Source organism: Apis florea, unplaced genomic scaffold (genome assembly GCF_048593485.1).
Source record: "Apis florea isolate Af1SG1 unplaced genomic scaffold, ASM4859348v1 contig_3515_pilon, whole genome shotgun sequence".
Lineage (NCBI taxonomy): Eukaryota > Metazoa > Arthropoda > Insecta > Hymenoptera > Apidae > Apis > Apis florea.
Window position 1 is genome coordinate 1 of NW_028256777.1, and position 14,902 is coordinate 14,902.

Genomic DNA, 14,902 nt, shown 5'->3' on the forward strand with positions numbered 1-14,902 from the left:
TTTCGAAACCGTATAACTTTTATTAGAAACTTTTTTCGATATTGTTAATAATAAGGAAAATATTTAACAAAAAAGACGAATATCGAAATTGCTAGGAACGAAGAAAAATTTTTGTCTAAAAATGCGACTTTGTATTAGGAGAACATGATACGATAGGAGGTCGATCGAAACTTTTCGACAAAAATTCGATGTATCTCGCTTGTTTGCGGAGATATTAAAAAATGTTTCGAATAAAAGTTACGTGGTTTCGAGGGAGGAATATCCTGATACCATTTATTTTTTTATAAGTAGAAGCGCGAAGGATTTATAAAAAGAAACGTTGTTTTTTTAAATGGAAGTGTATATTTTTTAACAGTCCAGTTGATGTCTCTTGACATTCTCTATAAAAAAGTATTAAGCTATACATACCAAAAAACTAATAGTTTAAAAAATAAACAAAGTTAAAAAATAAAAAATAAAAAAATGTGAATAACTTTTTAAAAAATGGTTTTTTACTATATATGGTCTAGTACTTTTTTATAGAAAATACTACCGTGCATCGTCTGATACCATAGAAAGTATATGGTGCCCTTTAAAAAAATTAAGTTGTGCTCGAGATGTTTTTTATTGGACTACCTCCAAAAAAAATGAGAGCACCATAATATAGCCCTTTCGAAACCGTATAACTTTTATTAGAAACTTTTTTCGATATTGTTAATAATAAGGAAAATATTTAACAAAAAAGACGAATATCGAAATTGCTAGGAACGAAGAAAAATTTTTGTCTAAAAATGCGACTTTGTATTAGGAGAACATGATACGATAGGAGGTCGATCGAAACTTTTCGACAAAAATTCGATGTATCTCGCTTGTTTGCGGAGATATTAAAAAATGTTTCGAATAAAAGTTACGTGGTTTCGAGGGAGGAATATCCTGATACCATTTATTTTTTTATAAGTAGAAGCGCGAAGGATTTATAAAAAGAAACGTTGTTTTTTTAAATGGAAGTGTATATTTTTTAACAGTCCAGTTGATGTCTCTTGACATTCTCTATAAAAAAGTATTAAGCTATATATACCAAAAAACTAATAGTTTAAAAAATAAACAAAGTTAAAAAATAAAAAATAAAAAAATGTGAATAACTTTTTAAAAAATGGTTTTTTACTATATATGGTCTAGTACTTTTTTATAGAAAATACTACCGTGCATCGTCTGATACCATAGAAAGTATATGGTGCCCTTTAAAAAAATTAAGTTGTGCTCGAGATGTTTTTTATTGGACTACCTCCAAAAAAAATGAGAGCACCATAATATAGCCCTTTCGAAACCGTATAACTTTTATTAGAAACTTTTTTCGATATTGTTAATAATAAGGAAAATATTTAACAAAAAAGACGAATATCGAAATTGCTAGGAACGAAGAAAAATTTTTGCCTAAAAATGCGACTTTGTATTAGGAGAACATGATACGATAGGAGGTCGATCGAAACTTTTCGACAAAAATTCGATGTATCTCGCTTGTTTGCGGAGATATTAAAAAATGTTTCGAATAAAAGTTACGTGGTTTCGAGGGAGGAATATCCTGATACCATTTATTTTTTTATAAGTAGAAGCGCGAAGGATTTATAAAAAGAAACGTTGTTTTTTTAAATGGAAGTGTATATTTTTTAACAGTCCAGTTGATGTCTCTTGACATTCTCTATAAAAAAGTATTAAGCTATACATACCAAAAAACTAATAGTTTAAAAAATAAACAAAGTTAAAAAATAAAAAATAAAAAAATGTGAATAACTTTTTAAAAAATGGTTTTTTACTATATATGGTCTAGTACTTTTTTATAGAAAATACTACCGTGCATCGTCTGATACCATAGAAAGTATATGGTGCCCTTTAAAAAAATTAAGTTGCGCTCGAGATGTTTTTTATTGGACTACCTCCAAAAAAAATGAGAGCACCATAATATAGCCCTTTCGAAACCGTATAACTTTTATTAGAAACTTTTTTCGATATTGTTAATAATAAGGAAAATATTTAACAAAAAAGACGAATATCGAAATTGCTAGGAACGAAGAAAAATTTTTGTCTAAAAATGCGACTTTGTATTAGGAGAACATGATACGATAGGAGGTCGATCGAAACTTTTCGACAAAAATTCGATGTATCTCGCTTGTTTGCGGAGATATTAAAAAATGTTTCGAATAAAAGTTACGTGGTTTCGAGGGAGGAATATCCTGATACCATTTATTTTTTTATAAGTAGAAGCGCGAAGGATTTATAAAAAGAAACGTTGTTTTTTTAAATGGAAGTGTATATTTTTTAACAGTCCAGTTGATGTCTCTTGACATTCTCTATAAAAAAGTATTAAGCTATACATACCAAAAAACTAATAGTTTAAAAAATAAACAAAGTTAAAAAATAAAAAATAAAAAAATGTGAATAACTTTTTAAAAAATGGTTTTTTACTATATATGGTCTAGTACTTTTTTATAGAAAATACTACCGTGCATCGTCTGATACCATAGAAAGTATATGGTGCCCTTTAAAAAAATTAAGTTGTGCTCGAGATGTTTTTTATTGGACTACCTCCAAAAAAAATGAGAGCACCATAATATAGCCCTTTCGAAACCGTATAACTTTTATTAGAAACTTTTTTCGATATTGTTAATAATAAGGAAAATATTTAACAAAAAAGACGAATATCGAAATTGCTAGGAACGAAGAAAAATTTTTGTCTAAAAATGCGACTTTGTATTAGGAGAACATGATACGATAGGAGGTCGATCGAAACTTTTCGACAAAAATTCGATGTATCTCGCTTGTTTGCGGAGATATTAAAAAATGTTTCGAATAAAAGTTACGTGGTTTCGAGGGAGGAATATCCTGATACCATTTATTTTTTTATAAGTAGAAGCGCGAAGGATTTATAAAAAGAAACGTTGTTTTTTTAAATGGAAGTGTATATTTTTTAACAGTCCAGTTGATGTCTCTTGACATTCTCTATAAAAAAGTATTAAGCTATACATACCAAAAAACTAATAGTTTAAAAAATAAACAAAGTTAAAAAATAAAAAATAAAAAAATGTGAATAACTTTTTAAAAAATGGTTTTTTACTATATATGGTCTAGTACTTTTTTATAGAAAATACTACCGTGCATCGTCTGATACCATAGAAAGTATATGGTGCCCTTTAAAAAAATTAAGTTGTGCTCGAGATGTTTTTTATTGGACTACCTCCAAAAAAAATGAGAGCACCATAATATAGCCCTTTCGAAACCGTATAACTTTTATTAGAAACTTTTTTCGATATTGTTAATAATAAGGAAAATATTTAACAAAAAAGACGAATATCGAAATTGCTAGGAACGAAGAAAAATTTTTGTCTAAAAATGCGACTTTGTATTAGGAGAACATGATACGATAGGAGGTCGATCGAAACTTTTCGACAAAAATTCGATGTATCTCGCTTGTTTGCGGAGATATTAAAAAATGTTTCGAATAAAAGTTACGTGGTTTCGAGGGAGGAATATCCTGATACCATTTATTTTTTTATAAGTAGAAGCGCGAAGGATTTATAAAAAGAAACGTTGTTTTTTTAAATGGAAGTGTATATTTTTTAACAGTCCAGTTGATGTCTCTTGACATTCTCTATAAAAAAGTATTAAGCTATACATACCAAAAAACTAATAGTTTAAAAAATAAACAAAGTTAAAAAATAAAAAATAAAAAAATGTGAATAACTTTTTAAAAAATGGTTTTTTACTATATATGGTCTAGTACTTTTTTATAGAAAATACTACCGTGCATCGTCTGATACCATAGAAAGTATATGGTGCCCTTTAAAAAAATTAAGTTGTGCTCGAGATGTTTTTTATTGGACTACCTCCAAAAAAAATGAGAGCACCATAATATAGCCCTTTCGAAACCGTATAACTTTTATTAGAAACTTTTTTCGATATTGTTAATAATAAGGAAAATATTTAACAAAAAAGACGAATATCGAAATTGCTAGGAACGAAGAAAAATTTTTGTCTAAAAATGCGACTTTGTATTAGGAGAACATGATACGATAGGAGGTCGATCGAAACTTTTCGACAAAAATTCGATGTATCTCGCTTGTTTGCGGAGATATTAAAAAATGTTTCGAATAAAAGTTACGTGGTTTCGAGGGAGGAATATCCTGATACCATTTATTTTTTTATAAGTAGAAGCGCGAAGGATTTATAAAAAGAAACGTTGTTTTTTTAAATGGAAGTGTATATTTTTTAACAGTCCAGTTGATGTCTCTTGACATTCTCTATAAAAAAGTATTAAGCTATACATACCAAAAAACTAATAGTTTAAAAAATAAACAAAGTTAAAAAATAAAAAATAAAAAAATGTGAATAACTTTTTAAAAAATGGTTTTTTACTATATATGGTCTAGTACTTTTTTATAGAAAATACTACCGTGCATCGTCTGATACCATAGAAAGTATATGGTGCCCTTTAAAAAAATTAAGTTGCGCTCGAGATGTTTTTTATTGGACTACCTCCAAAAAAAATGAGAGCACCATAATATAGCCCTTTCGAAACCGTATAACTTTTATTAGAAACTTTTTTCGATATTGTTAATAATAAGGAAAATATTTAACAAAAAAGACGAATATCGAAATTGCTAGGAACGAAGAAAAATTTTTGTCTAAAAATGCGACTTTGTATTAGGAGAACATGATACGATAGGAGGTCGATCGAAACTTTTCGACAAAAATTCGATGTATCTCGCTTGTTTGCGGAGATATTAAAAAATGTTTCGAATAAAAGTTACGTGGTTTCGAGGGAGGAATATCCTGATACCATTTATTTTTTTATAAGTAGAAGCGCGAAGGATTTATAAAAAGAAACGTTGTTTTTTTAAATGGAAGTGTATATTTTTTAACAGTCCAGTTGATGTCTCTTGACATTCTCTATAAAAAAGTATTAAGCTATACATACCAAAAAACTAATAGTTTAAAAAATAAACAAAGTTAAAAAATAAAAAATAAAAAAATGTGAATAACTTTTTAAAAAATGGTTTTTTACTATATATGGTCTAGTACTTTTTTATAGAAAATACTACCGTGCATCGTCTGATACCATAGAAAGTATATGGTGCCCTTTAAAAAAATTAAGTTGCGCTCGAGATGTTTTTTATTGGACTACCTCCAAAAAAAATGAGAGCACCATAATATAGCCCTTTCGAAACCGTATAACTTTTATTAGAAACTTTTTTCGATATTGTTAATAATAAGGAAAATATTTAACAAAAAAGACGAATATCGAAATTGCTAGGAACGAAGAAAAATTTTTGTCTAAAAATGCGACTTTGTATTAGGAGAACATGATACGATAGGAGGTCGATCGAAACTTTTCGACAAAAATTCGATGTATCTCGCTTGTTTGCGGAGATATTAAAAAATGTTTCGAATAAAAGTTACGTGGTTTCGAGGGAGGAATATCCTGATACCATTTATTTTTTTATAAGTAGAAGCGCGAAGGATTTATAAAAAGAAACGTTGTTTTTTTAAATGGAAGTGTATATTTTTTAACAGTCCAGTTGATGTCTCTTGACATTCTCTATAAAAAAGTATTAAGCTATATATACCAAAAAACTAATAGTTTAAAAAATAAACAAAGTTAAAAAATAAAAAATAAAAAAATGTGAATAACTTTTTAAAAAATGGTTTTTTACTATATATGGTCTAGTACTTTTTTATAGAAAATACTACCGTGCATCGTCTGATACCATAGAAAGTATATGGTGCCCTTTAAAAAAATTAAGTTGCGCTCGAGATGTTTTTTATTGGACTACCTCCAAAAAAAATGAGAGCACCATAATATAGCCCTTTCGAAACCGTATAACTTTTATTAGAAACTTTTTTCGATATTGTTAATAATAAGGAAAATATTTAACAAAAAAGACGAATATCGAAATTGCTAGGAACGAAGAAAAATTTTTGTCTAAAAATGCGACTTTGTATTAGGAGAACATGATACGATAGGAGGTCGATCGAAACTTTTCGACAAAAATTCGATGTATCTCGCTTGTTTGCGGAGATATTAAAAAATGTTTCGAATAAAAGTTACGTGGTTTCGAGGGAGGAATATCCTGATACCATTTATTTTTTTATAAGTAGAAGCGCGAAGGATTTATAAAAAGAAACGTTGTTTTTTTAAATGGAAGTGTATATTTTTTAACAGTCCAGTTGATGTCTCTTGACATTCTCTATAAAAAAGTATTAAGCTATATATACCAAAAAACTAATAGTTTAAAAAATAAACAAAGTTAAAAAATAAAAAATAAAAAAATGTGAATAACTTTTTAAAAAATGGTTTTTTACTATATATGGTCTAGTACTTTTTTATAGAAAATACTACCGTGCATCGTCTGATACCATAGAAAGTATATGGTGCCCTTTAAAAAAATTAAGTTGCGCTCGAGATGTTTTTTATTGGACTACCTCCAAAAAAAATGAGAGCACCATAATATAGCCCTTTCGAAACCGTATAACTTTTATTAGAAACTTTTTTCGATATTGTTAATAATAAGGAAAATATTTAACAAAAAAGACGAATATCGAAATTGCTAGGAACGAAGAAAAATTTTTGTCTAAAAATGCGACTTTGTATTAGGAGAACATGATACGATAGGAGGTCGATCGAAACTTTTCGACAAAAATTCGATGTATCTCGCTTGTTTGCGGAGATATTAAAAAATGTTTCGAATAAAAGTTACGTGGTTTCGAGGGAGGAATATCCTGATACCATTTATTTTTTTATAAGTAGAAGCGCGAAGGATTTATAAAAAGAAACGTTGTTTTTTTAAATGGAAGTGTATATTTTTTAACAGTCCAGTTGATGTCTCTTGACATTCTCTATAAAAAAGTATTAAGCTATACATACCAAAAAACTAATAGTTTAAAAAATAAACAAAGTTAAAAAATAAAAAATAAAAAAATGTGAATAACTTTTTAAAAAATGGTTTTTTACTATATATGGTCTAGTACTTTTTTATAGAAAATACTACCGTGCATCGTCTGATACCATAGAAAGTATATGGTGCCCTTTAAAAAAATTAAGTTGCGCTCGAGATGTTTTTTATTGGACTACCTCCAAAAAAAATGAGAGCACCATAATATAGCCCTTTCGAAACCGTATAACTTTTATTAGAAACTTTTTTCGATATTGTTAATAATAAGGAAAATATTTAACAAAAAAGACGAATATCGAAATTGCTAGGAACGAAGAAAAATTTTTGTCTAAAAATGCGACTTTGTATTAGGAGAACATGATACGATAGGAGGTCGATCGAAACTTTTCGACAAAAATTCGATGTATCTCGCTTGTTTGCGGAGATATTAAAAAATGTTTCGAATAAAAGTTACGTGGTTTCGAGGGAGGAATATCCTGATACCATTTATTTTTTTATAAGTAGAAGCGCGAAGGATTTATAAAAAGAAACGTTGTTTTTTTAAATGGAAGTGTATATTTTTTAACAGTCCAGTTGATGTCTCTTGACATTCTCTATAAAAAAGTATTAAGCTATATATACCAAAAAACTAATAGTTTAAAAAATAAACAAAGTTAAAAAATAGAAAATAAAAAAATGTGAATAACTTTTTAAAAAATCGTTTTTTACTATATATGGTCTAGTACTTTTTTATAGAAAATACTACCGTGCATCGTCTGATACCATAGAAGGTATATGGTGCCCTTTAAAAAAATTAAGTTGCGCTCGAGATGTTTTTTATTGGACTACCTCCAAAAAAAATGAGAGCACCATAATATAGCCCTTTCGAAACCGTATAACTTTTATTCGAAACTTTTTTCGATATTGTTAATAATAAGGAAAATATTTAACAAAAAAGACGAATATCGAAATTGCTAGGAACGAAGAAAAATTTTTGTCTAAAAATGCGACTTTGTATTAGGAGAACATGATACGATAGGAGGTCGATCGAAACTTTTCGACAAAAATTCGATGTATCTCGCTTGTTTGCGGAGATATTAAAAAATGTTTCGAATAAAAGTTACGTGGTTTCGAGGGAGAAATATCCTGATACCATTTATTTTTTTATAAGTAGAAGCGCGAAGGATTTATAGAAAGAAACGTTGTTTTTTTAAATGGAAGTGTATATTTTTTAACAGTCCAGTTGATGTCTCTTGACATTCTCTATAAAAAAGTATTAAGCTATATGTACCAAAAAACTAATAGTTCAAAAAATAAACAAAGTTAAAAAATAAAAAATAAAAAAATGTGAATAACTTTTTAAGAAATGATTTTTTACTATATATGGTCTAGTACTTTTTTATAGAAAATACTACCGTGCATCGTCTGTTACCATAGAAAGTATATGGTGCCCTTTAAAAAAATTAAGTTGTGCTCGAGAAGTTTTTTATTGGGCTATCTCCAAAAAAAATGAGTGCACCATGAATATAGCCCTTTCGAAACCGTATAACTTTTATTCGAAACTTTTTTCGATATTGTTAATAATAAGGAAAATATTTAACAAAAAAGACGAATATCGAAATTGCTAGGAACGAAGAAAAATTTTTGTCTAAAAATGCGACTTTGTATTAGGAGAACATGATACGATAGGAGGTCGATCGAAACTTTTCGACAAAAATTCGATGTATCTCGCTTGTTTGCGGAGATATTAAAAAATGTTTCGAATAAAAGTTACGTGGTTTCGAGGGAGGAATATCCTGATACCATTTATTTTTTTATAAGTAGAAGCGCGAAGGATTTATAAAAAGAAACGTTGTTTTTTTAAATGGAAGTGTATATTTTTTAACAGTCCAGTTGATGTCTCTTGACATTCTCTATAAAAAAGTATTAAGCTATATATACCAAAAAACTAATAGTTTAAAAAATAAACAAAGTTAAAAAATAAAAAATAAAAAAATGTGAATAACTTTTTAAAAAATGGTTTTTTACTATATATGGTCTAGTACTTTTTTATAGAAAATACTACCGTGCATCGTCTGATACCATAGAAAGTATATGGTGCCCTTTAAAAAAATTAAGTTGTGCTCGAGATGTTTTTTATTGGACTACCTCCAAAAAAAATGAGAGCACCATAATATAGCCCTTTCGAAACCGTATAACTTTTATTAGAAACTTTTTTCGATATTGTTAATAATAAGGAAAATATTTAACAAAAAAGACGAATATCGAAATTGCTAGGAACGAAGAAAAATTTTTGTCTAAAAATGCGACTTTGTATTAGGAGAACATGATACGATAGGAGGTCGATCGAAACTTTTCGACAAAAATTCGATGTATCTCGCTTGTTTGCGGAGATATTAAAAAATGTTTCGAATAAAAGTTACGTGGTTTCGAGGGAGGAATATCCTGATACCATTTATTTTTTTATAAGTAGAAGCGCGAAGGATTTATAAAAAGAAACGTTGTTTTTTTAAATGGAAGTGTATATTTTTTAACAGTCCAGTTGATGTCTCTTGACATTCTCTATAAAAAAGTATTAAGCTATACATACCAAAAAACTAATAGTTTAAAAAATAAACAAAGTTAAAAAATAAAAAATAAAAAAATGTGAATAACTTTTTAAAAAATGGTTTTTTACTATATATGGTCTAGTACTTTTTTATAGAAAATACTACCGTGCATCGTCTGATACCATAGAAAGTATATGGTGCCCTTTAAAAAAATTAAGTTGCGCTCGAGATGTTTTTTATTGGACTACCTCCAAAAAAAATGAGAGCACCATAATATAGCCCTTTCGAAACCGTATAACTTTTATTAGAAACTTTTTTCGATATTGTTAATAATAAGGAAAATATTTAACAAAAAAGACGAATATCGAAATTGCTAGGAACGAAGAAAAATTTTTGTCTAAAAATGCGACTTTGTATTAGGAGAACATGATACGATAGGAGGTCGATCGAAACTTTTCGACAAAAATTCGATGTATCTCGCTTGTTTGCGGAGATATTAAAAAATGTTTCGAATAAAAGTTACGTGGTTTCGAGGGAGGAATATCCTGATACCATTTATTTTTTTATAAGTAGAAGCGCGAAGGATTTATAAAAAGAAACGTTGTTTTTTTAAATGGAAGTGTATATTTTTTAACAGTCCAGTTGATGTCTCTTGACATTCTCTATAAAAAAGTATTAAGCTATATATACCAAAAAACTAATAGTTTAAAAAATAAACAAAGTTAAAAAATAAAAAATAAAAAAATGTGAATAACTTTTTAAAAAATGGTTTTTTACTACATATGGTCTAGTACTTTTTTATAGAAAATACTACCGTGCATCGTCTGATACCATAGAAAGTATATGGTGCCCTTTAAAAAAATTAAGTTGTGCTCGAGAAGTTTTTTATTGGACTACCTCCAAAAAAAATGAGTGCACCTGAATATAGCCCTTTCGAAACCGTATAACTTTTATTCGAAACTTTTTTCGATATTGTTAATAATAAGGAAAATATTTAACAAAAAAGACGAATATCGAAATTGCTAGGAACGAAGAAAAATTTTTGTCTAAAAATGCGACTTTGTATTAGGAGAACATGATACGATAGGAGGACGATCGATCGAAAAATTTTTCCAGGAAATGATGTCGAATTCTCGGAATTTCTAAAATTCTTGGAAATGACGTCACGTTCCCGGAATTATCGAAAATCTCGGTCGAACGAAATTTTTGGCCGAAAATTCGACTTTGTATTAGGAGAATATAACTTCACAGGAGGTCGTTCGAGAATTTTTTCCCGGAATTTCGACAGTTCTTAGAAATGACGTCAAATTCTCGGAATTTTTAAAATTCTAAGAAATGACGTCAAATTCCTGGAATTATCGAAAATCTCGGTCGAACGAAAGTTTTGTCCAAAAATGCGACTTTGTATTAGTGGAATATAACTTGACAGGAGGTCGTTCGAGAAATTTTTCCCGGAATTTCGGCAGTTCTTGGAAATGACGTCAAGTTCTCGGAATTTCTAACAATCTTGGAAATGACGTCACGTTCCCGAAATTATCGAAAATCTTAGCTGAACGAAATTTTTGGCCGATAATTCGACTTTGTATAAGGAGAATATAACTTGACAGGAGGTCGTTCTAGAAATTTTTCCAGGAATTCTAATTCCAAGAATTTTTGATGATTTCTAGGAATTTTTAACCAATTCTAAGATTTTTCGACCAAATTTAAAAATTTTTGCCTAAATTTCAAATTTCTGACCTTGTAACAGGAGAATATAATTTAAAAAGAAGTAACACGCAAATTTCATTTATAAATAAAAATTTTTATCCTATTTTAAATACTTACCCTATACTTACCTTTGTTATGTTACTTACCGTTCCAAATACTTACCAGATTTAATTGTCATTGTAATATCGTAATTATAAATGTTTTTCAACAGTTTTCTTAATTCTAAAGGATTAAAGAGTACAGATAATAGGAATATAGGATGGATTGAGGTATATAAAAGAAATATAGGAATGTATTATATAAAATTAAGGATTATATATATAATAGGAATATAGGGATAGGAATATGTATAAAAGAAATTTACACAACAAAAATGCAGGAATGTATAGGATTAGGTAATAAACATTAAGAATATAGAAATGTAGGAATATATAGGATAGAAGAATATGTAGTGTAGGAATATAGAATTCTAGGAAGATATAAATTGGGAAACACGTACATGATAGGAATATGGAAATGTATAGGAACATATAAAGAAGGAATATAGGAATTTAGGATAATATAGGAATATATAGGAGTTGAAGAATATATATAGTAGAAATAAAAGGATAAAAATGTAAAAAATTGATGACTATATTGTAGGAATATAGGAATATACAGGATTGAGGAATACGCGTAATAGGAATACAGGAATGTATAGGAATATAAAAAAATATAAATCACGCGTACAAATATATAAATATATTTTATTATATAAGTATACATCGATAATACATAAAAAGATATTTTATATCTATAAAATTTCTATAAAATCCAAAAGGAAGAAAGTGGTACTGGATGCTACGCTGTCCGAAGCAAGCGGAGAACATGGAAGAATAAATAAAAATTGATAAACAAAATCGTCGATTTTTATTTGTTCTCTCGTTGTTTACGACAAAAGAGGGACGGGATCCCGGTCGCATAACTCGACATCGGATGGGAATGGACGCGAGATGCATTTCTCGAGCGTGAAGCCCTTTGTGCCCGGGGAAGAATGCCGCCGGTTCGCTTACAGCGGGAGGAACTTTTTCAAATTCCTCTTCACGATCGCGATACGCTGCCACGAATTTCTGCGTCACCCTCTCGACGGACAACGCGATTGTTGAGATACGGGCCGGCCAGTCTCGCGAGACCCTTTTGAATCCGCGCCAGACTCGACTCGGCCGCCACCACTCCCTCGCGTTTTTTCATCCCGATTTCGTCGACTGAAAACACGTTGGTTTCAAACTTAAAATACAGGTGTAAAGGAAAAAGGAAAAAGAAAAAAGTCGATACTTACCTTGTGTATATCGTGTACACAGCCAGTAGCACAGTTCATACATATCGATTTTATTACGTAATATTGTAACATAAATTTCAATTATAACGTAATTGTAATTATAATTTTTATTTTGGACTGTTATATATATGTACGAAACGCTGTAATTTTAATAATAAAGAATTACGAATGTATTCAAATGTTTTTGAAATAAAAATTTTTATACCTAATTACCTGTGTTATTTCTTCTTTTTTTTTTCACCTTTAATTTGCATAATCGCTTACAAGCGTGCAAACGTCTACCTTTAAGTAACTCGTTATTAAGAGATTTACAAGCTCTTAATCGGTTCTTTATGTATTTATGTTACGTATTAATTGCTTACTACGCATTTGTATTAAAGTTTCAAGATATAACGTTCTAATATCGAGCAGACACGTATGGACTTAAACATCGAGTGTATGGCAACTGAAACTGTACAACGGTCAAACTTTATCTCGTACGTGGAATACGAAATCAGCGTTGCGATCTATACTTTATCTATTCTTCCCCTGATCGTTATATATGGTTTTAAGATCTAAATAATTATGACATTATACCAAATGTATCGGATGAATATTATTTTTTTTTTTTTCATCGAGATATTCGTCAATGTTTCGGAAATGTTTAAAATTTATGCGGAATAAGTCTTTAAAGCGTGGTGCCGAAGCGAACGCTTCCTCGTGGTACATTTTCTCCCGATTTGACAGGTCACGTAACAAATATCCACGGATTACGTAGGTAAATGCACCATCGTGGAAATAAACCTCTGCAACCTTAAACGGCTCTGTTTCTGGACGAGAAAATCGTGAATGCACGCGAGAATATTACTTCTATAAAATCTTCTCAGCGAGAACCAAGTGTAAGAAGATACAACATTACTTCCCTTTATTTCTTTCTTCCTTCCTTTCTTTCTTTCTGCCTCGTAATCCGACGACTTTACGTATTTCCCTCCAAGCATTATTTTCTCCGATCTCGTGAAATTTAGATATCCACATGCGTGCTCCTCTTATTAAAACCGTCTGTTTGCCCGAGAACGAAACGTAAAGCGAGACGTTGTTGTTACGAGTGGAACAGCCGTACGTACATACATACACACATAGAATTATTCCATCCTTTGACGTTTGACTTTTGATCATTGTAAATAGGAAATATGAAACACGTGCCTCGAAAACGTAAGTAGAAAAATCTAGACTCTATTCAGACGGGGGAGGGGAGAAACAGCAAAGGGAAAAATATCCTGAATCGAAATACACACATATATTCCACTCGAGTGGAATAAGTTCGTCGACTTTGTCGAGCGAAGATCGGGAAATCGTGCGACGAGAACCAGAAAACCGATCTTCTTCGCGCCAGGTTCGTTAAGTAGAGCTCGTCAACGTTTAATCGGACAGAGTGGAGAACCGCCGGATAATTTCTCTTGAACATTCACAGGCAATAATAAGATAAAATTCGATAATCGTGCAAAACGGAACAGTGATTGTACATCCTCGTACGGGCTCAACGAGGAATTCAGATAAGTTGCACGCGAAAAGAAGGGCTGTAGGGCTCCTCCTATCAGATTCTCGAGATTTATACAAGCGTTATTCTCTTACAAAACACCGTACAACTTGTAACTCTCGACAAGATGCACGCAAGGAAAGGAAAGGAGGGGGGGACACGGTGGAGTATGGCGGGATCCTTAAATTTCTTTACGGTTTATAAACGCCGCGGAAAAAGTTTTCGTTGCTTCCGGGGAATAGGAAAGTTTCCACGGATTATTCTCCACGGGTTATTCTCAGAATTTAAGAGGGGGTAGCCGCGAACTTCCGCGTCGAGGAGAGACTAAAAGGGAAGAGGAGAGGGGGGGGGGAGAGAGAGAGAGAATTTTTGCAACTCCTAATGGGATTTAAAAATTTCGAGACAACTTGCTCTTCTCGTAAGTCGCCCGTTATTCGATTACCACCCGCAGCAATTAATTCTCTGTTTCTTCTTCGCGCTGCTTCATTATGCGCGATGTATAGAGAGAGGCTAGAAGTAGCTTGACTAGTTTAGAAGTTGACGATGAAATTGCGGAGAGGGGAAAAAAAGAGAAAGAAAAAAAAAACAAGGATTACCGGCTAGAGCCGTTAAGAGAAGTTTAAATCGAGCGTAAGGAACGTGGTCTAATCGAGTCAGGAGATAAGATTAGTCTGGCGATGTTCTGCCTCGTTAAATATATCCACAAACTTCCGTTCCTTCCTTGTGTGTATAAAAAGATATCCCACACGCGAGGACGCGTCAATTGTAAATTGAGACTCGAGATCGTAGTTAAATTATTCGAAATTCGTTCTAAAAAAAAAAAAATATATATATATATATATTCGACAAAATTCTTCTCTTCCCATTAAAATTACAGAAATTTTCTTACAATTAATAATATATTACC

The 14,902-nt window shown here is 30.5% G+C and overlaps 1 protein-coding gene across 7 annotated transcripts in view; it reads right to left on the minus strand.

Moving 5' to 3' along the window:
* Positions 1–11,887: 11,887 nt before the first annotated feature.
* LOC100872388 (beta-1-syntrophin) overlaps positions 11,888–14,902 on the minus strand; it is a 214,788-nt gene continuing 211,773 nt past the window's right edge. For 4 of the 7 annotated variants that reach the window (XM_086913763.1, XM_086913761.1, XM_086913764.1 and 1 more), the window contains exon 4: positions 11,888–12,405. In XM_086913763.1, coding sequence (XP_086769889.1) covers positions 12,242–12,405 — 164 coding nt within the window. In that variant the 3' untranslated portion in view covers positions 11,888–12,241. Of the gene's footprint in view, positions 12,406–12,479; positions 12,620–14,902 lie in introns of those variants that run through there. The other 3 variants (XR_015293938.1, XR_015293939.1, XM_086913766.1) reach the window with 2 other exon arrangements.